At 38.8% G+C, this 25,354-nt stretch overlaps 1 protein-coding gene and 1 pseudogene across 2 annotated transcripts; one reads left to right on the forward strand and one right to left on the reverse strand.

The window, feature by feature from the left end:
- Nucleotides 1-479: 479 nt before the first annotated feature.
- Nucleotides 480-23,289, reverse strand: LOC122743476 (histone H2A.V). Of its 2 annotated transcripts, XM_043988438.1 has the most exons (5): nt 23,150-23,282; nt 17,163-17,240; nt 9,840-9,953; nt 2,453-2,582; nt 480-809 (listed from the first exon to the last, which is right to left on the reverse strand). In XM_043988438.1, exons 1-5 carry the CDS (start codon nt 23,150-23,152, stop codon nt 748-750), a joined length of 387 nt encoding a protein of 128 aa, XP_043844373.1. In that variant the 5' UTR covers nt 23,153-23,282; the 3' UTR covers nt 480-747. The 2 variants fall into 2 exon arrangements, with proteins under 2 accessions (XP_043844373.1, XP_043844374.1); XM_043988439.1 differs by lacking the exon at nt 17,163-17,240 and having other exon boundaries at nt 23,150-23,289.
- Nucleotides 5,451-5,550, forward strand: LOC122744988 (annotated as a pseudogene).
- Nucleotides 23,290-25,354: the final 2,065 nt, after the last annotated feature.

Genomic DNA, 25,354 nt, shown 5'->3' on the forward strand with positions numbered 1-25,354 from the left:
TTCAAGTTGCTATTCATGCTTAGAGAGGCTGAGATGTTAAGTTTCATGTCTTAAATGGGATCTGAACCTAGCTCACTCTAAGAAACAAACCAAGAAACCAAGGCCAACCTAAATCTAGTCCCTGTTCTGCCGGTGACCTCATTTAATGTCTAGGAGCCTCAACGTTCTCATTTGGAAAATGAGGGGAGTGGATCAGACATCCTTAAAATCTTTCAGCCCTAAGATTTTATGACAGCTATTACTGCCTAATTATGTCTAAGTCCGTATCTTCATTCAAAATCCAGTGAAGTTGTAATAAGAGCAGTTGAAAAACTAAGCTTCCAAGAGCTTTACTATAAGCCAAAGGATTATCTCCATATCTGTTACTCTGATGTTCATTAGAGATAAACAATTTCCATTTTAGGTTGGAGAAAAATAAACAAAAAACTCCCAAATATGTGACCAAAGTCAACACAGTATGAACAGAACAGTTGAGACAATTTTGTAAAAAATGGTTTTATCGGTCCATTTTTGTATAAAACACATGGGAAGAAACCTAGCCAATCAACACACAAATTGCTGCCACATGACAAGATACTTTGTCAAACTTGGAATCTAAAGAACATACAAATGTTTTATCAAGTCTACAGTCAATTGTCTATGCTTTTCCATTTAACTATTTAAAAAAATTCCACATATCCCCATTATTTCTTCTGTCCCAGTTACAGTACAATGACAGGGAGGAAGAGGGTTGGTTAAAACAACACTCTATGCAGTTTTCTGCTGTCCCTTCTTTCCAATCAGAGACTTGTGGATGTGAGGAATCACACCTAAATTGAAAGAAAAAAAAAGATTATTGGTGAGACTTCTCCAGTATCTATAAATGTATGCTATAATTCAGTAATAAATGGTTACATTACAGAAACTATCAAATTGATAACTTAATTTCTTTTTCTATTCTGGAGCTGTTATTCTATATCTTTCTCATTTAAAATACTTCATAAAAGTGAAAACATATTAAAATTCCTTAGCTTTATTCTGTTATATAGAATGGTTCTCTGAAATAGGGGAGAGGAGAAATACAAGGAGAAACTTAGGCAGCAGACAAAAAACACCAATAAAAATTTATTTTAAAAACCACAAATAGTTCTTGTAAGTTAATATTATTATGACACTTCTGAGGATTAGACTTTTAAAGTTTTTGCTGTTGTTCAGACCTGTGATTTCATCTGTGCAGGGAACTCCCTTTACCAATGAAAATCAACAATTACCTATAACTCTTAATCATAGAGAAATACCTGGGATATTGACAGCTTAAATGACTTTACCCAGGGTCAAGTCACTAGTTTCAGAGGTGAAATCTGAACCCAGGACTTCCTGACTCACAGGCTAGCCCAATTTATACTATGCCACACTTCCTCTTGTGTTATATAACAGACAATTGATAAAAATCATTGTATAGCCACAAGGCAAGGTTAAAGAGAGGAATGTTACTTATGGAAGCAAAGTTATGTTGATTTTTATGAAAAATTATATACACTAAGTATAAATTCAAAGAATCACAGTTAAGGGAATCCTGATCACCTTTGGGCAATTCTCCAAGCTGACAATAGTAAGGTGGTGTCTTTTCTGCTCCTTTGGACTTTGTAGACTATATTTGTTATTATAGACATCAGTTGTTGTTTAGGGACCTCTGGAACCAGATTAATTGCTTTGGGTGTCTTATTGTTCCAATGTACATCCCGAGTTTTTCCCAGTAAAGTTATTGGCATTCTTAAAGAGAGAGACTGTATAAAGCGGAAGTAAAGAGGAACTGAATTCCAGGCATGAGGCACAGCCACAGCCAAGGTTCAGAGATAAATGGGAGGTCAATTTGGCTGGATTGAAGAAAAAGATGAGAGCAATGGCCAAAGAAGTTGCAAAGATAGATGGGACAAGGTTTTGAAGAATTTTAAAAGTTCAACAGAGGGATTTATAGTTATCCTAGAGAGAAGAGAGAGGGACTGGAGTAGATTAGAACTCATGGTCATGTCTGATGTAGGGAAAATGACTTAACAATGTTTAGTTAGAAACCTGGCCTAATGGGTTGTAAGGAGCAGCATGGCATAGCAGATGCAGGGCTTGAGGTCAGCAAGACTTACTAAATTCAAGTCCTGGCCCTGACAAACTGTTATGTGAGCATGGGCAAATCACAACCCCAGGAACCAAGATTGTTAAGTTATTCATCTGTATAAGTAGAGTGAGTTTCTTCTAGAAACTCTCCACTTAGACAGAATCAAAAGTATGGAAACAACAACAATAGTGATGATGACCACAACAATAGCAGCAGCAGTAGCAGCAATAATGAATGGGCTGCTTAGAGTTTCCAATCAGTCACTCAAATGCAACCAGATTAATGGCCATTCATATATACAAATAAGTATATTCATGTATACAGGCTCCAAACTTCCTCTACTTAAAAAGGACTACATACCACCACCAGCAATGGTAGCCTTGATAAGGGAGTCCAATTCTTCATCACCACGGATTGCAAGCTGTAAGTGACGAGGAGTGATACGCTTTACTTTGAGATCCTTAGAGGCATTACCTGCCAGTTCCAGCACCTACAAAAAGTGTTAATGAAAGAATTTAAGGAAAATTAAAGAAGATTCTCAGCTATAACAATTCATAGAAGCCAACTAGTTCTTTCACATTTATTAATTACTTCATCTGATTTTTTTCAAAAACCACAGGATAATCGATTTAGAGCTGGAAGGGCCCTGAGAGTCCATCTAGTCCAATTCTCTCATTTTACAGATGAAGAAACTGAAACCCAAAGAAGTCATCGAAATAATAATAATAGAACCAGAGGGCAGCTAGGTGGTGCAGTGGATAAAGCACTGGCCCTGGATTCAGGAGGACCTGAGTTCAAATCCAGCCTCAGACACTTGACACTTAACTAGCTGTGCGATCCTGGGCAAGTCACTTAACCCTCATTGCCCTGGGAAAAAAAAAAAAAAAGAACCAGAATATGAACCCAGGTCCTCAGGCTCCAAATCCATCACCTTATCTACTATACTATGCTTAATTGTTTAAAAAACAAAAATAACAAACCAAAAAAATTAGAAGTATACATTCAGAAAAACAATAGGGAAAAACCCCCACTACCTCTTTAAACTCAATAACCTTAAAGATCAATGTTTTAAAATGAACGCCTATGTTAATTCCCCTAATTATTCAGTTTACCTTTTTTTTCTTTTTCAGGGCAATGAGGGTGAAGTGACTTGCCTAGGGTCACACAGCTAGTAAGTATCAAGTGGCTGAGGCCACATTTGAACTCAGGTACTCCTGAATCCAGGACCAGTGCTTTATCTACTGTGCCACCTAGCTGCCCCCTATTCAGTTTACTTTTACTGAGTATGAATTAACAAATTAAGTTTTTTTTAGTCCCCACATTTGCATCATTTAGGCAAGTTGAGGCAGCTAGGTGGCACAGTAAAGTACTGGGCCTGGAGTCAGGAAGACTTCTTCCTGAGTTAAAAAATCTGGCTTCAGACACTTACTAGTTGTGTGACCCTGCCAAATCACTTAACCCTGTTTTCCTCAGTTTCTTCAAGTGTAAAATAAGTTGGAGAAGGAAATGGCAAACTACTCCAGTATCTTTGCCAAGTAAACCCCAAATGGGATTGGACACAACTGAAAAAGGACTGGACAACAGGAGGGAAATAGGAGTAGTGGATAAAATACTGACTTATAATAAGAAAGACTTGGGTTCAAGCCCCACCCCTGAAATTTATTTCCCAAATGTGTGAACCCTGACAAATCACAATCTTTCTGTACGTCAAGTCATTCCCTATGTTGTATCTATTTGTCTTATAAAAGCTGAGATCTGTTCTGGAGATTAGAGTTCCCTATATTAGATATTTTCAGTATATAGATAATTTGAATTAAAACAGTGATATAAAAAATAACAACTTTTAGGGGCAGCTAGATGGCGCAGTGGACAGAGCACCGGCCCTGGATTCAGGAGGCCCTGAGTTCAAATCCGGCCTCAGACACTTAACACTTACTGGCTGTGTGACCCTGGGGCAAGTCACTTAACCCCAATTGCCTCACAAAAAAAAAAACAAACCAAAACCAAAACCAAAAAATTACAACTTTACATTAGAGGTCTCTGGCTACTTCCCTAATTGATATGTAGCAATTTTGGTTAACCTAATTAAGCTTTTTAAAGTTATAGGGCAGCTAGGTGGCGCAGTGGATAGAGCACCGGCCCTGGAGTCAGGAGTACCTGAGTTCAAATCTGACCTCAGACACTTAACACTTACTAGCTGTGTGACCCTAGGCAAGTCACTTAACCCCAATTGCCTCACTAAAAAAAAAAAACCAAACCAAACCAAACCAAACCAAAACAAAAAAAGTTATATATCAATGAATTCATTTTATTTACCAAGGTTGTCAAAGCCTTCTGCTCAAACATATAGGGACAATTGTTTCAACGCTAAAGGAATGTGTTTCAAACCTTAAGAAATCCTTATGTTTCAAGCTGACAATCTGACATACTTTCCCCTTCCTACTTGCAACTTAAAGAAATGTCTGTTATCTTCACATAGAACTTCCTGCAGATCTTTGGAATACCTAAAACCGTCACTGTGATCCCAGATTAAGATTGCCTCCAAGAAAATGGGTCTGTAGGTGAAAAATTACTGGAAGCAGTGTGTTCCACAGGCAATATTATAAACGTATGATTTGCCAAGAGAAATTACATTCAATTCAAGTGAAGAGGTCTTTATGGTGGATTTAATTATGTTTTTCTTTTTTTTTTTTTTTAGTGAGGCAATTGGGGTTAAGCGACTTGCCCAGGGTCACAGAGCTAGTAAGTGTTAAGTGTCAGAGGCCGGATTTGAACTCATGTCCTCCTGACTCCAGGGCCGGTGCTCTATCCACTTCGCCACCTAGCTGCCCCATGTTTTTCTTTTTCTTTCAAAAACAAAACCCAATGTGATTGTGTGAACTCTTTGGTTGTACTGCATTGAAAGGAAACAGAAAAAGAGGAGAGCCCCACCTGTGCAAGTGAATTTAGTAACTGAATGAGAGACTGCTTGGGTAGAGTCTAGGTTGGCTCCCTGAACACTGAATGGTTTCTATCTTTCCAAACACGGAATCTGTACACTAGCCTATCTCACTCTACCCACTTGACTAGATCTATTACATTCCAAACAATCTTCTATTCACTTGACTCTCTGTATTTCTAGAGATAAGAGATTTACTCTGCACTTGCAAGGAGACAATAAGGTTGATTCTTTATCTGCATAATATTAAACAAGCACTACATCTGTCAGCATAAATCCACTGAACTGAACTAAGCATTTCTTTGAAGCTTAATAGCATCTTCTAGAGTGACTTAGTACCAGGACAGATAAAAATAAATTTATATATAACACACACAATATATATATATATATATATATTCATGTTAAAATGTATTTCTGGTGCTTGCTTTGGCAGCACATATACTAAAATTGGAACAATAGAGAAGATTAGTTCCTATGCAAGGATGACATACAAATCTGTGAAGTGTTCCATATTTTAAAATGTTTTTGTATGTGTATGAGAGAACCTATATAAGGAGTTTTAAGGTGTGTTAAATAAGAGAATACAGATTATAATCCATAGCCCCACAAATTTTCTGATTTGCCCAGTTCTGTTAATACCTTAATTCCCTTAGTGATTGAAATCTTCAAAATCATTTTTGGTTCTTACCTATCACTACCTATGTCAAACTATGTCAAATATCTTGTCAAGGCCAGCTCATTTTTCCATTAAAACATCTTCTCACCAAAAAAACCACACACACACACAACCCCCCCCAAACCAAACAAACAAAACAAAACCATCTTCTGGATTTACCTTTTTCTTTTTGCTACCTCAACACTAATCTAAACCTAGCATTTTACATGGATTATAATGATAACTCTCTAACAGTTCTCAGGAGTTCTTCCAGTGCCTACAAAGCTCCTATCTTAACATTTTCGATCCCATACAACCTGATATTCCACTACTATCCCCTAATACGTACTGACACTACTGTAGTTAATAGAGAGCTATCCTTGGAGCAAGACCTGATTTCCAGTCCTAGCTCTAATACTTCCTGGCTGAATGACCCTGGAGGTCACTTAACCATTCAGTACTCTACACAACTTCCTATGGCTCTAAGTTGCCGAGAAGATACCATCTTTCATTAGTAGAAGTAGTTTCCTCACAGACAAGAAGTTCCCTATACCACTGAAATCCAAGGTCCAATGATTATCCCCTATTGAACTTCCCATTTCAATCCCATATAGTCCTATGTGCTCTCATCCAATTTTTCTAAAAGGCCTTCTTTACCTACCCGAATCCTTCTCATACTTCAAGGCAGTCTAATTCAAATCCCATTATCGTCTAAGGTATGACTATGTTGGCCAGAATGAATTATCTTAGGATCATGTTACAGTGGGGCAGGTTCAAATCATCTGCCCCCTCTGACACTACATACACAAGGTGACCTTGGGAAGATACCCCACCCATTACCCCTCCTCCCAGGACTCAGTTTGCTCATCTGTAAAAGGAGGTGTACACTAGATAGCCCCTGAGGCCCCTTCTAGTTCTGAATCCAAACTCCTACATTAACTTTCTAGTATCTAATCATACACTGCCTGATAACGCAATATTATCCCCCCCTCCCCCGCTGCCTCCCCCCAGGAAATGTAAGCTACTTGAGATTAGGAACAATATCTTGTCATATATTTCTTATACTTTGCCCTAGAGAACACAGAATATTGCTAGGCACATAGAGAAACTAAATACTTTAAAGCTGAATATAATATATGAAACAATGTATTCATATTATGGGTTTTTTTGGGGGGCCGGGGCAATGGGGGTTAAGTGACTTGCCCAGGGTCACACAGCTAGTAAGTGTTGAGTGTCTGAGGCAGGATTTGAACCCAAGTCCTCCTGAATCCAAGGCCGTTGCTTTATCCATTATACCGCCTAGCTGCCCCCATATTAGTTTTCTAAAAGATCAATAACCATATGTGAAATTGATTTACTTAGTAATAATAGCTAATATTTATATAGTTCTTATTATATGGCAGACACTGTGCTAAGCACTTTACAATTATTATCTCATTTGAGCCTCACAACCACTTTTGGAGGTTGGTGCTATTATTATTCCTATTTTATAGATGAGGAAACTGAGGAAAACAGAGTTAAATGGCTTGCCCAGGGTCACACAGCTAGTGTCTGAGGCTATACTTGAACATGGGTCTTGTCAATATTTTGAATATCTGGATCTAGGATCAATCTTTACTTGTTTGTTTTGGGTTTTTTTGGTGAGGCAATTGGGGTTAAGTGACTTTCCCAGGGTCACACAGCTAGTAAGTGTTAAGTGTCTGAGGCTGGATTTGAACTCAGGTCCTCCTGAATCCAGGACTGGTGCTTTATCCACTGTACCACCTAGCTGCCTCCTCTAGGATCAATCTTTAATAGCTGAAGAATAGACTATCTAATCACTGCAAGTATAATACCAACTGCAAAGTATCAAGGCTAGCCTGAATGTTTTAGGGAAAAAAATGTATTCACAAATAAGGGTTTAAATAAAGTCACAAACACCTGCATTTATCATGGAAGATAATCCAGTTTTTGTCAGCTTTCTTCTGACACGTGTAGAAAAGATACACTTTTTCTGCCCTTTAGATGGGTCCTTTCCAAAATAAGAAGTCATTTTGGAATTGGAAGGGCAAGAAAGTCATATTTCTTTTCTAATCTATGAATGAATAGCAACAGGAAGGAGCAAATTAGTCATATAAAGCAATAAGATATAAATATCTTCACTGATAACTTGTATTTAAAAAGTCTCTTTAAAAATAAAAATCAAGAAAAATTTACACAACCAACTTAAATATATTTAATATAACTTCACCCAATCTTAATGTTTAAATAATCTTTTTTAAAAAAAGTTAAGAGTCAGTGTATATGTAATACTATGGGTTCTAATTCTTCCTCTTTGCATTTTATATATTTTGTTCTTTATCATTATACAATATTCCACAGCTTTGCTATTTCCAAGCTTTCAGGCATTTGGGTTGTTTCCTGTTTTTGATGATTATAAACAGAACAACTATAAATGTCGGTGCAAATAGGCCTTTTTTGTTTTTCAATTTTTTCCTTTGGCCATATTTCCAACAGTGAGACGACTGAGTCAAAGGGTGTGAGTTTTTACAGTCTCTTACTTCATATTATTAGATCTTGGACTCCGGTCCTCCTGAGGCTAGCACCCTAACCATTACATGAAGCTAACTCTCAGAAATTTACATATCTTTTTTGGGGAACAATTTACTGGGTATAACAAACATTTTTCAAAATATTTAACTTATTTGCTTTTATGAACTTCCTCTTCAAAGCTTTTGATCATCAGAGCTGAGTATTAGAATTAAAATTTGAATAGCTTATTTTAAATTGCAGAAATTGTTTTTCTAAATCATACTTATCAGGAATATATTTCTCCCATTCTGCTTTTAAATCATTCGATTACTTTTGTTTCCATGTAATAAAACTTATCCTTACTTCTTTTGCTGGGCTTCAGTAGTCTCAAAACTCCTCTCCATATACACTTAGAATAACTGTAATCGGAATCTATTATAGAAATCAACAAATAATTTCTTCTTCATGATCCATTTGAGGCAAGTTAATTTAGAGACCTACTACAGTACCAGTCAGAATAATAGAACCATAGATAGAACCATTTAGAAATATAACTTATAGCTCTTGAAGGTACATAAAATTTCCCTTTGTTTAAGCTTTTTATAGTTTAAAGCACCTTCCTAACAACAACCCTGGGAGTTAATTATATTACAAAGTATGATACCTATTTTATAAAAGAGAAAATGGTTTGAGAGGTTAAGTGACTTGCCCGGGTTCACCCAGACCTGGCATTGAACTCAGGTCCATCATTGAAGACTCAGGTTCATCATTCTATGCAACGTGCTAGGAATAAGAGGGCTCCCAGAAATCGATTCCAGCAGATTGAAGGTGCCCAGAATTTGACCTGTGGAATAATTAAATCTGCTCTTCTTCAAGCTTAAGATAAAACATAATTCCTCACATTTAATTTCAAAACAATTTTAATACTGTTTCCCCCCATACAAATGTAGAGTACCACCATTAAATTGTGGATTAAATAGGTATTTACCATTGTGTGGCACACAGTAAGTGCTATATAAAAGTTATTATTATTATCTTGCAGTGTAACCTGGAACCACATGACACTCTGTACTGGAAAATGAATTGGGGACCTAACAAATGAATTACAAACTATCTTTTCTTCCCCACTTAATAGTATCTTATTTTTTCCTCAATTACATGCAAAGACAGTTTTCAACATTAATTTTACAAACTATCTTATTTAAAAAATTTTTTTGGTGAGGCAATTGTTGTTAAGTGACTTGTTCAGGGTCACACAGCTGTTAAGTGTCAAGTGTCTGAGGCTGGATTTGAACTCCATTACTCTATCCACCTAGCTGCCCCCTACAATCTTTTAGGCAAAACATATGACTTGGGTGTGTGTGTGTGTGTGTGTGTGTGTGTGTTATCTTTGCAAGAGGGATCTGAGGAATGTGTGTGCATGTGGGTACACATGGGAAATGGAGTAGGAGGTAGCATTTTGCGACCTGGGGAATGTGAAAATAGCTTGTACGTATGCTATGTTTGGCAGACATGCTCTAGGTTACCAACACCTAATTAATAACTTTTTTGGTGACTGTGAATGTACTAGAAACAAGTACATAGTACCTAAAAAAAGGTTTGTTAAATGACTAGTAATATTTAAGAAAACCATCACAAACCTCAGCAGTGAGATACTCCAGAATTGCAGCACTATACACTGCAGCCGTAGCACCCACACGTCCGTGGCTTGTGGTACGAGTCTTCAAGTGTCGATGGATACGGCCCACAGGAAACTAAAATAGAAACAATACCCATTATAAAAACACTTTTAAAAGTTGGGTTACTGAATTTTATTTTATTTATTTAGAATAAACTGTTAGAACAATAATTGGAATAAAATATGAAAAGAGAAAACAGTTCAGCTATAAAAAAGTTAACTATTTCAGATTAGTCCCTTTGGCAATTAATTGTTCCTAGGACTTGATCCCTAAGGTCTGGCCTAGAGATTGAATTTCTGACAAGGAGAGAATAAGTCTTACCTTTTTCTTCCTGAGAATAGGAAAAGTAAAAAAAAAAATCTAATATGTTAGAGAGCTCCATATTTCACTAACAAGTGGCAAAGTTCTAAGGAGCAAGTATTATTAGAGCAGAACCTTTAAAGCTTTAATCATTAAATAAATAACCCCCTCTAAAAGGCCCTTCCTAAACACTCCAATTGTTGCTCCTCTTCTTCTCTCTCCCAATTATTTTGTCTTTACTTATCTGTGAAATAATGCTATTTTTCCTAGTAGGCTAAAAGATCTCTGAGGGCAGGGATTATTTTCATTTTAGTCTTTGTATCTTTAGCACCTATATATTATTAGGTGCTCAATAAATTCTTGTTAAATTGAATTTAATTCTCATAAGCTTCCAAGGGTACAACCATCATTTCTTTCTTTCCTTTTTTTTTTTTTTGGTGGGGCAATGGGGGTTAAGTGATTTGCCCAGGGTCACACAGCTAGTAAGTGTCAAGTGTCTGAGGCTGGATTTGAACTCAGGTACTCCTGAATCCAGGGCCGGTGCTTTATCCACTGCGCCACCTAGCTGCCCCACAACCATCATTTCTATGGAGATGATTCCCAGATTAAAATATTAAACTTTAACCTCTCTCCTGAATTCTACCCAAATCACCAACTGCCCAGTGGGTATCTTGAATTAGATGTCCTATAGGCACCTCACATTTAAGATCTCCAAAACAGAACTCATTATCTTTTGCTCAAAACCCTCCTCTCTTTCTGCCTTGGTGCTATCTTTTACGCCTTACTCGGACCTGATATATCCAATTCACTGCCAAATCCTATCATTTCTAGCTCCACAACATATTTTATATATCCCCCTCTCTCACAGTCACTATTCTAGTTTAAGCCTTTTTCATCTCCCCTATTCCAAAGCCTTCTAATTTTGTCTCCTCATCTCAAGTCTCTCCTTGTTCCAATCCATCTTCCACTCAGCTGCCAGATGTGATTTTCCTAAGTGATTAGTCTGATCATATCAACGTCCCCCCCTTACTCAATATACTCCAGTAGCTTCTTATCTCCAGGATCATACATGGAAATCTTTTAACACTTGAAGCTTATCCCAAAAAACAAACAAAAAATGTATCATAACTTTGCCCTACCTTTCCACTCTTCTTTTTTTTGGGTGGGGCAATGAGGGTTAAGTGACTTGCCCAGAGTCACAAAGCTAGTAGGTGTCAAGTGTCTGAGGCCACATTTGAACTCAGGTCCTCCTGACTCCAGGGCTGGTGTTCTATCCACTCCATCACCTAGCTGCCCCCCTACCTTTCCACTCTTAAACTTTACTCCCTTTATAAAGTCTATAACTTGCTATTCCTCATTCCACAGAGCCCATTTCCCTTCTCTCTGCCATTTAAGTGGCTGTCCCCCCATGTTTACAACATTTCTCCCTTCCAAATTTCTGCCTCTTAAGACTCCCTAACTTTCTTCAAGAATTAGAGTTAATGCCACCTTCTGCAGGAAACTTTTCCAGATCCTTTCAATGCTAAAGTCTTGCCCTCAAGGTGTTACCTTCTACTTACTCTATAAGTATCTTTTATAGTAAACTCCTTTAGGGCAGAGGCAGTTTTTGCCTTTCTTTATATCCCCAGCACTTGGGAGAGTACAAGATAAACAAGAGTGTGTTCAATAAATATTTGTTGACTTTCATTCATTCATGAACAAATTAATGCAATCAACAGGATGTTCAAGAACCATGTCATCTCTTGCTGATTCCCTAACACTCTACAGTGACCATTTCCAAGCATTCCTATCCTATTTATTTCCCATCTATTTCAGTGAAAACATATATTTAATGAGAGTACACAAAGGAATCATAGATGTAGATCTGGAAGGGACCTTGGGTATCATCTATCCCAAACTCCTAAATTTTAGAGATGTGGAAAGCAAGGTACAGGGAGTTTAAGTGACTTGTCCAAGGTCACACAGGTAGTAAGAGCCAGGACTTGAATTCAGTTGTACTAATTCTAAATCTAAGGTACTTTCTGTTATGTCACATTGTTTCTTTGTGGAGCAGAGTCATCACATAAATGGCCTCTCATTTTTCCTCCTTTTTAGTGTGAACTGTTTTCACATATTCTATCTTTTCCCTTATATCAAGGGAAGAAGAGTTTATCAGAAATAACAAGCGGGGTGCAGGGGGGACAACTAGGTGGTGCAGTGGATAAAGCACCGGCCCTGGATTCAGGAGGACCTGAGTTCAAATCCGGTCTCAGACACTTGACACTTACTAGCTATGTGACCCTGGGTAAGTCACTTAACCCTTGCTGTCCGGTCCCCCCCCCCCCATAACAAGCAGGGAAAGGATGGCAACTCAAAGTTGTATATCAAATACAATCCCACTCTAGGTTCTTTTCCTTTAAAAACGAAACAAAACGAAACGACTGGGGTAATAACTCACTTTTGAACAAAAATTGCTGGGAAAACTTGAAGGTAGTCTGGCACAGGCCAACATTTCACCATGGATATCAAAATAAGTTCAAAATAGATGACTTAGACATAAAGGGTGATATCATAAGCAAATTAGGGAAACATGGAAAATTTTTCCTGTCAGATCTAGGGTTATGAGAAGAGTTCATGACCAAATGAGATAGAGAAGATTGCAGTAAGTAAAAGGGATAGTTTTGACTAAATAAAATTTAAAAAATTTTGTATAAAACCCAATGCAGCCAAAATTAGAAATAGGATTTTTTCCTTTTAATAGCAAGTTTCTCTAATAGAGACCTCATTTCTCAAATAGAGAACGGAGCCAAATTTATAAAAAATAAGTCATTCCCTAATTGATAGTCAAAAGATATAAATGGAGTTTTCAGGAGAAATCAAAGCTATCAAGTCATATTAAAATGCTTTAAAAATCACTAATAATTAGAGAAATGCAAATTAAAATAATTCTGAGGTATCACCTCACACCCATCAGATTGGCTAACGACAGAAAAAAATATGACAAATGCTGGAGAGGATGTGGAAAAATAGGAACCCTAATGCTCTACTGGCAGAGTTGTGAACTGGTCCAAGAGCTGTGGAGAACAATTTGGAACTACACTCAAAATGGGCTAGAAAACTGTGTATACCCTTTGAACCAGTGAAATCAATACTAGGTCTGTACCCCAAAGAAATTAAAAAAAAAAAAAAAAAGGACTCACATGTGCAAAAATATTTATAGCAGTTCTGTGGTAGCAAAGAATTGGAAACTGAGGGGATGCTTATCAATTGGCTGGGTGAACAAGTGTGGTATTTGATTGCGATGGAATATTACTGTGCTGTGAGAAATAATGAAGGGGATGGTTTCAAAAAAAAAAAAAACAAACCTGGAAAGATTTATATGAACTGATGCAAAGTGAAGTGAGCAGAACTAGAAGAACATTGTACACTCTGTTCCACATCAGTTTCAAAGGACTCATGATGAAAAGTGTTATCAAACTTCAAGGAGAGAACTGATAACTCTTTCTTAAAAAAATTATTTATTTTATTCCCCCATTACATATAAAAACTAATTTAAACATTAATTTTTTAAAATCTTGAGGTCTAAATCCTTTACTTTCCTTCCTCCTAAGCTTCCCATTAAGAAGGCAAGCAATTTGATATAGGTTACACATGTGTAGTCATGCAAAACATGTCTATGTTTGTCATGTTGTGAAAGAAAAGAGGCAAAAAAAGAAAAAGAAAGTTAAAAAAAAAAAGCATGCTTAGATCTACATCCAGAGTCCATCAGTTCTGTCTGTAGAGGTAGATAGCATTTTTTAACCCTAAATCCTTAGAAATTGTCTTGGACCATTGTTTTACTGAAAACAGCTAAGTCATTCATAGTTAATCATTCTACAATATTGGTTCTGCTTACTTTACTTTGTATGACAATGTTCATGTAAATCTTTACAGGTTTTTCCAAGAACACCCTGCTCATCATTCCTTATAGTACAATAGTATGTCATCACAAACTTATAAGCTTTGAGTGCAGATTGCAATTTTTTTTTCCTACTTTATTTTTCTTGCTCTCTCCCCTACCCTCAACATGGCCGATGTGGAAATGCTTTACATGACTTCATATGTATAATATTGTATTTCTTGCCTTCTTAATGGATAAGGAGGGATCAGAGGGAGGGAATGTGGAACTGAAAATAAAAACCAAAACAAACACTCTAACTCCATGGGCTACATGGTCAAGGTCAGTTTTAGATGATAGCTAAATAGTAATAGGAGTCAGTCTGCAAAGTTATGCAGGGTACTTATAGTTTAAAGATACTTTAACATAAGATTTCCAAGTTCAATAACTTGTCAATTCCAGTCTGTCAACTGGTCCCATTTCTTTTTAAATCTTACTTTCTTTAGATACAAGAAAAGTCTATTTTAAGAAGTAAAACAAACAAAATCCCACTGCTTCTGAACTCAGGAAAAAGGATTGATGCTCAGGCTAGGAATCAGAATACTACAGAACCCTTGCAAGGGGCCAGAGACAAAGACAGAAAACAAGGTTTAGAGTACAGTGAAGAGTAGTCCCTTTACTTTTTCAGGTAATTTTCTTATTAATTAGTCAATAAGCATTTTTAAAGCACTTATTATGTGCTAGGCTCTGTGTTAAGCATTGAAGATATAAGAAAAAGAAAAACAGTCCTTGCCTATAAGGAGCTAATCCCATGATGAGATACAGCTCATTTAAAGTAAAGTTCTCAGAGTGGATCTGCTCCAAGATTCATTGGTTGAATGAACCCATTAGCCATTCCTGCCTGTAATTACTTGTTTATAGGGTCCCTTCTCCATCTCCAAAGCTAACTTCTCTACCAATGCTCCATGTCAGCATTTCTTTCCAATTTCTTTTAGACACGTTTCCTTCAAGGAAAAGAGGTAGTATCATATAGTGGAAAGAATGCTATACTTGGATTCAAAAAAGACCTAGGTTTGAGTCCTGCACCTGATACTAGTTGCATGATAGTAGGCTAATCACTTAACCTAACTGGACCGAAATAATCTATAAAATAGGGGCAGCTAGGTGGCACAGTGGATAAGGCACTGGCCCTGGATTCAGGAGAACCTGAATACAAATCCAGCCTCAGACACTTGACACTAGTTGTGTGACCCTGTGCAAGTCACTTTACTCTCATTGTCCCCCCCCCCAAAAAACTACCTACTATATAAAGTTACTGTGAGAAAAAAAAATCACTGTAAAATTCAAAATGCTATGAATATGTAAAAATTTCAAATATTTCCTCTTCTGCAATAAAAAGAAGGGGAAAAAAGCAAAATAGAAAGGAATAGATGAACAAACTGTAACATATGAATGTAATGCAATACTGAGCCCCAAGAAATGGCATCATAAATGATGAAAGCTGACTAGAGGGAAACCTTGGTAGGACTGACGATGAGTAAGTAGAACAAGGAGAACATTTTATACAAGGACACTATAAAGAAACAATTTTGAAAGATTTAAGAACTCCAATTTGTGCAATAACCAATCATCTCCACAGGACCTATGGCAAAATAGGTTATCTACATCCTGACATAAAAGGACTCAAGGTTCAGAAAGAGACATACATTTTTGGACATGGCCTGTGTGTAAGTTTGTTTTGCTTGACTGAGCTTATTTCTCACAAGGCTACTTACTTATTCATTTATATTTTTTCTCTTGGTTGTTTAATGGGACGAGAAAGAAGGGAATAGCAATAATAATTTTGATCCCCCTTCCCCCAAGAGGCCAACTGAAACATTTTAAAAATTGCTCAGAAGAGAACAGAAGTTCAGAAAGATAAAAAGACAAGCAGGACAGTTTTAAAAGTAATGTGTGTCATTTATTATATACTTCCAAACAACAACAAACAAGCCCCCCCCCCAACCCAAGTGTTATGAAATGGAGATTCATGATTTCAGATGGACTCTCTCCTGAAATTGTGTGTGTGTGTGTTCAAAACTTTTACAAAAATAACAATTAAAAAGTATTTCTGCTTTCTCTAGCATCTTCAACATTTTCCTCTCTACCGGGTTCTTTGCACAAATATCTCCTAGCTAAAAAAGAACCTTCAACTTGAATATTAGCCTTTTTGGCTTTAGTATTATCTTCTTCCTTTTCAGTCAGACCTTTTGGATATGTGGGCACAATTTCCTCAGGACCCATAATACCTTACTGTGGCTTCTGTTTTTACCACCCAGATGAAACAAAACTTTAAAAGATCCCAATGACTTCCCTATCTTGATCTTCAAACAGCACTTGGCACTACTGACCACACCCTGTTGTTGCTTGAAATTCTCTTCCCTGGGTTTTATTAACTACTCTGGTTCTCCTCTTTCCTCTGACCTACTCTCCTAGTATCTATCTTTTTGTTTGTTTGTTTTTTTGCAGGGCAATGAGGGTTAAGTGACTTGCCCAGGGTCACACAGCTAGTAAGTGTCAAGTGTCAGAGGCTGGCTTTGAACTCAGGTTCTCCCGAATCCAGGGCCAGTGCTTTATCCACTGTGCCATCTAGCTGCCCCAGTATCTTTCCCTGGATCTTCTTTCTCCTGCTTCCTAAAAGTGAGTTTCTTCTCCAAGGGACCATCCTTGTCCATCTGCTTTTTTATATATATGCTCTCATCATCTTCCCATGGATTTAATTATTACTTCTAAATGCATGATGGTAATAATATGAACTGACATCTGTGTCTACAAGAATGCTATGTATGACATAGGTAATATTATTATTACCCATCTTAGAAATGAAGAAACTGAGGTTCAGTAACTTCTCAGGGTCACAATGTTACTTGATGCCTGAGGTATGAATAGAATTTAGAATTTAGTTAAGTCCAATGCTTTTTATCCACCATACCCTAATAACTCCCCACATCTATAATCTCCAACCCTGACTTTCCAAAAGTCTACCAGACACTTATTAGAGATGCATCTTTATTAAATTTCATATCTATACCACTCATAAATATAAAAGAAAAATTGGTTCAAAATAAAAATAATTTTGCACACATTACCTGTAGTCCAGCTCTTTGTGAGCGAGACACTGCCTTAGCCTTAGCCTTCCCACTGTCTTTTCCAGCTTTACCTCCAGCCTAAAAATGAAAATACTTTAATGTAACGATCACTTGGAAAGAACGGTTTCTGAACATTTAAAGGGGAAAACTCCTGAAGTTTTACTCTATACTGTTAAAACAAACAAACAGTGTCCTCTATGGCCCTTTTAGTGGTGTATTAGATATGGGCTTCTTAAACTTTTTCCACTCGACCTCTTTTTGCTTGAGAAATTTTTATATGACTCCGGGTATGTAGGTATATAAAATAGGTATACAAATCCCACATTTACTACCAATTTTTTTGTGACCCACACTTTTTTTTTTTAGTGAGGCAATTGGGGGGGTAAGTGACTTGCCCAGGGTCACACAGCTAGTAAGTGTTAAGTGTCTGAGGCCGGATTTGAACTCAGGTACTCCTGACTCCAGGGCCAGTGCTCTATCCACTGTGCCACCTAGCTGCCCGTGACCCACACTTTAAGAAGCTTTGTATTAGATAATATGAAATCACAACTAACTAAGTTAAAGCTTCAAACTATTTCCCTTACTTTCTCGAAGAGGTGGGGATGGAATACTGCACAGATTTATTTGATATGTTGATTACTTTTGCTGACCTGTTATTTCCCTGCCCTTTCTTTACTTTTCATTATTTGTTACAAGGATGAACTTAGTGGGTGGGGAGAAAAATACATTTGAAAAGGAAGGTGATAAAACAAAATTTGACAAAAATAAGGTTAAATCTTAAAACTTTCAAAATAAATTGATCTGTCCTTTTTTGAATGTTTTGCTAAGCTTATGAATTTACATAGAGAAAATGTTTTAATGTTCCCCATTGACTTGCAGAACTAAAAAAAAAAATCTTAAAACAAAACCTAAAACACTATTATTAAACATTCTAAAAGCTAGTTTCTTGGCAAAAACACCTCTACAACTATTATCAAAATAGTACCAAAATTAGAAAAGGTACAATATATTACTTGAAGTAGTTATGTTTGATATTCAAGAACTTTAAAGCCTAAGATAAAAATTTAAACTGTAGAATTCTTTATACTTTCTTTAAAAAGTTAGTTTTAAATAATAAACTTAAAGATATACACAATTATTTAAACTTTCAAAAATGAACACAACAAATATAAAACTTACTAGTTATTCCCTATGTTCCTTCTATTGTTTTCTTTGTACCTGTATATAAAATTTTCATTTCATATAAGTTACTAAATGTCTCTACATCGCACTTGAGAGGAAAATCTGTCAAAACAGTGCTTGGCTTATCCTGCCTGCCCATACTAATATAAACTAATGTTTACAGTCTTAACATAAGCAAAAGAAATATCCATTTGGGAGTCGAAAGCTGAGGTTGTGATAAGATTCAATTAAAAACACAAATATTAATTTATATTTTCTTACCAAAATTGAATCACCTTGTCTGGCTTTCAGGGAGATTTAAACTTCTCTGATAGTTCCTTCCCTGTCTCCACACCCCCATCCTGTGCCACCATTTAATTAAAATTTAAACTAGGGTGCCCTCAGGGAGACATCCCGTAGCTAATATTTTTTTTTTGCTTGTTTTTTTTTTTTTTTTTGGTGAGGCAATTGGGGTTAAGTGACTTGGTCAGGGTCACACAGCTAGTGTCAAGTGTCTGAGGTCAAATTTGAACTCAGGTCCTCCTGAATCCAGGGCCTGTGCTCTATCCACTGCACCACCTAGCTGCCCCCCCCCATAGCTAATATTGAAGTGATACAGTATGTGAAAAGGAAGTTGCAATATATACATACTGTCCTCAAAGTCTTAGTAGGGTTTTATGCTTGAATAGCTTAAAACCCCACTAAGACTTTCATAATGCCCTGTATATCTGAGGTCACCTCATGGACAAGATACACTATCTTACCTTCCTTATGTGATCCAAATCCATTATTTCATTTTAACTAAAAAAAAATCTGTTTTATCTTTCCTTACAAATGTAATCTTACTATTCTAATCAAAAGGAATTACCCTAACTGCCCTGGTAATAAAATTATTTGGATGCTTGGAACAAAGTAAATGAGCAGCTTAAACTGTATCAATTTTAAACTGTCAAAGTACAGGAATGCACTGATCTTGAAATTCTCTTCCCAATTTGTATCATAAAATATGCATTTAACAAAATATAAATTTAAGTTGTATAGCAGGGTACCTGGATAATTGTGCTTACCTGTGTTTTCAGGGAATCTGCATCTATTGTTGCCACATTTATTTTGTTTGCAATTAAGATGGCAAGGTATCACTAAGTTTCTAAAAGGTCCATTAACTTTTTCTGGTGCCAGGCAAATAGGGGGGCAAGTTTGTTCATAAAGTTTTTGTACTGATTTATTCCAAAAGTGAGTATCAGTTCTGGAGAGACACAGATCTAGTAAATTTCTCACATGCTAATGTTTGTTGTACTACCCAAAATATAAAAGGACCCATGAGTACTAAATTTGCTTAAAGTCAAATTTTCATTTTAATAAAAAAAAATTTTTAAATTAATTAATTATTTTGTGGGGCAATGGGGGTTAAGTGACTTGCCCAGGATCATACAACTAGTAAGTGTCAAGTGTCTGAGGCCATATTTGAACTCAGGTACTCCTGAATCCAGGGCTGGTGCTTTATCCACTGTGCCACCTAGCTGCCCCCAAATTTTTATTTTAAATGGTTATTACCACATCATTGCATAAACTTTTTATAATTAAAAGTTGAATAAGTTATATAAAATTGCATCAAATATAAAACTTTTATTTCAAAACAGCTACAAAAACCTCAGAATAATCTCATCTGTTCACTTTTTAAAAAAATTCTTTTTTTTTTTTTTGGTGGGGCAATGAGGGTTAAGTAATTTGCCCAGGGTCACATAGCTAGTTAAGTGTCAAGTGCCTGAGGCTGGATGTGAACTCAAGTCCTCCTGAAGCCAAGACCAGTGCTTTATCCACTGCACCACTTAGCTGCCCTGTTCACTTTTATATAGATTGATTACTATGGCTGCAAAAATAATACAGGGAACTCTTTATCTTAAGAACTAAATTATCATTTATTTGAGTCGTCTTTAATGGAGGAAATGTATACAAAAATCATTTTAGTTTAAATAAATATAATTCAAGTGCAAATTTTGAGAAAAGCTAGGTTAAGGAAATAGTAATACCAACCTAAAAATTTGGAAGGGCTAAGAGGTTTTATATTATCAAGATCATATAAAATTATGATTTTCAATTAGTTCTGAATGTTCGTTCTACATTCCAACTATAAGATACATACAAGAACTTTTTCATAAAACAGTTCAAATATTAAACTGAATAGAATATGATCTTCTAAGTATGAAGGCAGGATACCAACCAAAGAAAGCACAGGTTATAAATTGATACAAACATTATTTTCCCTTAAATTTCAGACCCTAAAATGACACTGTTTAGAACAAAATACCCTAAATCAAGTGTGACAACTCAATACAGTGCTCATTATTTGGCAATACTAATGCATTTGATATCGATAAACTATTACCATATACTCAACATCTCTAGAGAGTAGATAAAAAGATCTTATGCAGGTAACCACCCCAAACTAATTAAGTAAGTCTGATTAAACATAAATTGGGCCTTGATGTCTATCTTTTAAAGTTCTTTGAAAACTAAGTGTTATAGCAATATAAAGTATAAATATCTAAGATGAGGGGAGTTATACTAAAGTACTTTCTGGGTTTAAAAGTATATTACTGGGGGCAGCTAGATGGTGCCGTGGATAGAGCACTGGCCCTGGAGTCAGGAGTACCTGAGTTCAAATCTGGCCTCAGACACTTAACACTTACTAGCTGTGTGACCCTGGGCAAGTCACTTAACCCCAATTGCCTCACTAAAAAAAAAAAATCATCTAGTCCAAAAGTATATTACTGGGGGGCAGCTAGGTGGCACAGTGGATAAAGCACTGGCCTTGGATTCAGGAGTAACTGAGTTCAGCCTCAGACACTTGACACTTAGTAGCTGTGTGACCATGGGCAAGTCACTTAACCCTCATTGCCCTGCAAAAACAAAACAAAACAAAAGACATGGGGCAGCTAGGTGGCACAGTGGATAGAGCACTGGCCCTGGATTCAGGAGGACCTGAGTTCAAATCCAGCCTCAGACACTTAACACTTACTAGCTGTGTGACCCCGGGCAATCACTTAACCCCAATTGCTCAGGGGAAAAAAAAAAGTATATTACTGGGGGGCAGCTAGGTGGTGCAGTGGATAAAGCACCGGCTCTGGATTCAGGAGGACCTGAGTTCAGATCCAGCCTCAGACACTTGACACTTAGTAGCTGTGTGACCATGGGCAAGTCACTTAACCCCCATTGCCCTGAAAACAAAACATAATTAAACATTTTGGGGGCAGCTAGGTGGCGCAGTGGATAGAGTGCCAGCCCTGGATTCTAGAGGACCTGAGTTCAAATGGGGCCTCAGACACTTGACACTTACTAGCTGTGTGACCCTGGGCAAGTCACTTAACCCTCATTGCCCTGCAAAAAACAAACAAAAAAACCACATAAAGCTCGACAAGATATATGGCTTTTGGACTCAAAAGATGGGAAATTTATGCACAGTGATGCAACATGGCTTTAAAAGAAAGTCATGACCTTTAGTCTTGGGGGAGAGAAGGAAAAGAATATTTTCTTCTACAAAAGATTCTTGAAAAATCAAGCCATCAAAATATACGTGTTGGGGGCAGTTAGGTGGTGTAGTGGATAAAGCACCAGCCCTGGAGTCAGGAGGACCCAAGTTCAAATAGGAACTCAGACACTTGGTAAGCTGTGTGACCCTAGGCAAGTCACTTAACACTCATTGCCCCATTAAAAAAACACACAACACAACAAAACAAAAAAACAATCAAAACCAAAAAAACAAGCGTGAGGTCTCATTTCTGAAGCAGCATCCTTTCAATTTGACGATCATTTAAATACAATTTAGTTTTTTGTGGTAAAGATTCACCTCTCTCTTTTTAAAACTACACATACAATTTCCATACAAGTCCTTCCAGCTCCTTTTTTTTTTCCTTGCCTTTGGCAAGAAAAATTTAATGACACTGAATAAGCTCCAATCATATAGCACCAGTGTGCATATAAGCATCTTTCTGATGATAAATCCAATGCAATTTTGTTCGTTTAGCTTGGGGAGTCAGTATTTAAAGGATGTTATCTGCCACCCGCAAAACAAACGCTCGATTTCGGGCAAATAGAAAAGAAATGCATTTGTGTCCTCTCTTTGTCCAAACTCCAAGTTTCCTTTAAAAATTTTTTTTTGGAAATCTCTATCATAAGCACGCATTCTGAATTTCCTCACTTTTCATTAAAAATAAAACTATTCTGACCACTGACGTAAACAGAGTGACTGAATTTGGCTGGGAAAAGCCTACACATTGCTTATCATGACGATAAGGTACCCGTGAGTTACAGGGTGTCTGCGCCTTTTTCAAAAGCTTGGCAGGGGACCTCTGGGACCGAGGGAAACAAAGTGCAAGGTCCCCAGCACTTGGGACCCACTCAAAACAACTCATAATTAACATCCCCGCCGCACTCTAGCTCTTCCCCGGGGCTGCTCCGAGAGCCCCCTCCCTTGGGGGCGTGGTCTGGGCCAAGGTGGGAGCCCGGCCCGGCCCGGGCGCTGGGGTTCAGCGGGCAGCGCAGGCGGCGGGCAGGACTCTCAGCAAACTCCAGGCTCAACAGGTAACGCGCGCGTCCCCTGGCCGCTGGGTGCGGCGAGAGCCGAGTACAAACCCTCCGTTGCCCCCGTCCGCCCTCTAGGGGCTCCCTTTGCAACCCACACGAGCCGTCCGAGCTGCCACCGGCACCTGCGTCCGGACGCACCCGGGCCCTCCGCCGGGGGAGGGGAAGCGCCAACTAGCTCTCGCCCCGCCCCGCTGGGCTCCGCTCCCCGCCTCCGGCCCGGCTCGGCCCAGCCCGGCCCTCACCATGGTCTCGGCGCTGTTCCTGACGCTGCGTAGTTGTCGCTCCCTCCGCTAGGATGCGGCGCCCGATCTGCCTCACCCCAGCCCGAGCGCTCGGCACCGACCCCGACAGCAGTCTCGACCCGCCGCCGCCGCCGCCGCCGCCGCCGCCACTATCCCTAGCTCCAGCCGCTGTAACTACCGCCGCCACCACCGGAGCCCCAGACAATAAGCCGCCTCCCCCCGCGCGCTCCACCCTACCAATACCCGCGCGTCTTGCTGGTTTGAACCCTCTCAGCGACCCAATAGCGCGTTCTCTTCTAACACGGCTCCGCCTCGCTTCGCCTCCTCGCTAACGGCTGTTTGTTTTTGCACACGGCGCGTGAGGGCGGGGCCTACCGGCCCAACACCCAACAGATCTGTGCGCGGGACGGGGGCGGTGCGAGTGGGAGCCACTTTCCACCTGCCTCTGAGCGCCACAGCGGAACGGACAAGAGGACAAGCCAATGGGCGTTAGAGCTGGTGGGAAGGTCGCCAATGAAGACAGCGCCCGCGAGCAAAGAGGCGGGCTGTCCAGACGGACTGAGGTTCTGTCCAATGGCTAAGGCTAATTGAGGCAGTTGTGGGTTTCCCGCTCATTCTCAGGGTTTTCCCCCTCCCCCCATTATTCCTTGACTTGTTTGAGAGGGAAAAGGCGGTCGAGCCCACTTTCCATTCAGGCCTTCCTCAGCTCCTCTCAAGAAAGCACTAGGAAAATTCGGATGCCAGAGGCTCCGCGCGAATCCGGGGACTGGCCTGTCAGCCCTCGCTGCCCTCTACCTCTCGGTCTCTCTTTCCCCTTGGGCCTCCTCCCTCCTAATTCTCTCCTCTCTCCGCCAGCGCCTTCTCCCGCTCGCGCTCCTCGGTCTCCTTTCCTTCTTCCCGCAGCCATCCCCCCAGAATCGCATTGCCCCCTGCGTTTAGGTACACACTCCGGTCTGGCTCCTCTCTAAACAGAAGCGTTTCCCCTTAACGTCCCGGCAGGAGTCTTGGTATCCTAAGTGCTTTCAGTGTTTACTATTAACTCGGCCTTTTGACCCCACCCCCACCGAAACTTCCGGGTTTGAGGTCATTGAGCCAGGGCCAAGGCCTTACCCGCCCTCTCCGACTTCGGGCGGGCCGCGCGCTCTGCTCTGACCTGTCAGTCCCTCTCAGGCTCCTCCAGTCTTTTTCCCGAAGTTTCCCCTCACTTTCTTCCGTTCTCACCTGTTGCAGATCTCTCAATGAGGATTTATTTATCGCCGACTGTGTGTTAGGCACCGGGGAAGGAGGGCTCCAAGAAGTTTCTGTTCGAAAGAGTGAGACCGGAGCATGTGTGTCTATTCTTAGAGGGCAGTCCGTGCTGCGGACTAGGTCCTAGGTATTGGGAGTTTTGAAAAGGCCTGGTGTAGGAAGGAGGTGGTGTTTGGGATAAGCTCTGAAGCAAATGATGGATTCTTAAGAGGCCAAGATGAGGAAGGCTCGAATTCCAGCAAAGGCACAGAGAATAGGAGGGAGATGTAATGTCCCTGGTGAGAAATGGCAAGAAGGTCAATTTGGCTAGACCAGACTATACAGCATGTGAAAGAGTGGAAAGGTAGGTTAGAGCCAGATTGGGAAAGCCTTCAAGTGCCATTTAAAGGAGCTCGTATTTGATCCTAGAGGTAACTCCTAAATCATATGATAGCCCATTTTTAATAACACTTTTAAGTTCGACAGAGTACTTTCCTTAACAGCTTCATTGTGTCTTAGGTTAAGTCAAGGCGACAAGCGTTTATTAAGTGCTTACCATGTGCCCAGGAACTGCTGCAAATACTATTAAACCCCTTTTACAAATCTGAAAACTGCTTAAAGACATGAAGTGAGTGGCTCAGGGTCAAAGGCTACTAAGTAATAGAGCTATAATTAGAAACCAGATAACTTATGAATCTAGATAAAATTCTTTCTGTCATACCACATTGCTTCACCAGTCTGTCATTAGTATCCACAGAACCAGCTGGCTACTGGGTTATTCCAGCCATGACTTACCAGGTTTCCAAATTCAACATGTCCAAAACTTCCTCAACATGCCTTTCCTAGGAGAACAGTTTATGACCAAACAAGAGATAGAGAATATTATGAAATGCAAAATAGATGATTTTGATTACATTAAATTAAAAAGGTTTTGTACAAACAGAAGCAATGCATCCAAAATTAGAAGGGAGGCAGAAA

This window comes from Dromiciops gliroides, chromosome 2 (genome assembly GCF_019393635.1).
Source record: "Dromiciops gliroides isolate mDroGli1 chromosome 2, mDroGli1.pri, whole genome shotgun sequence".
NCBI classification, from domain to species: Eukaryota; Metazoa; Chordata; class Mammalia; order Microbiotheria; family Microbiotheriidae; genus Dromiciops; species Dromiciops gliroides.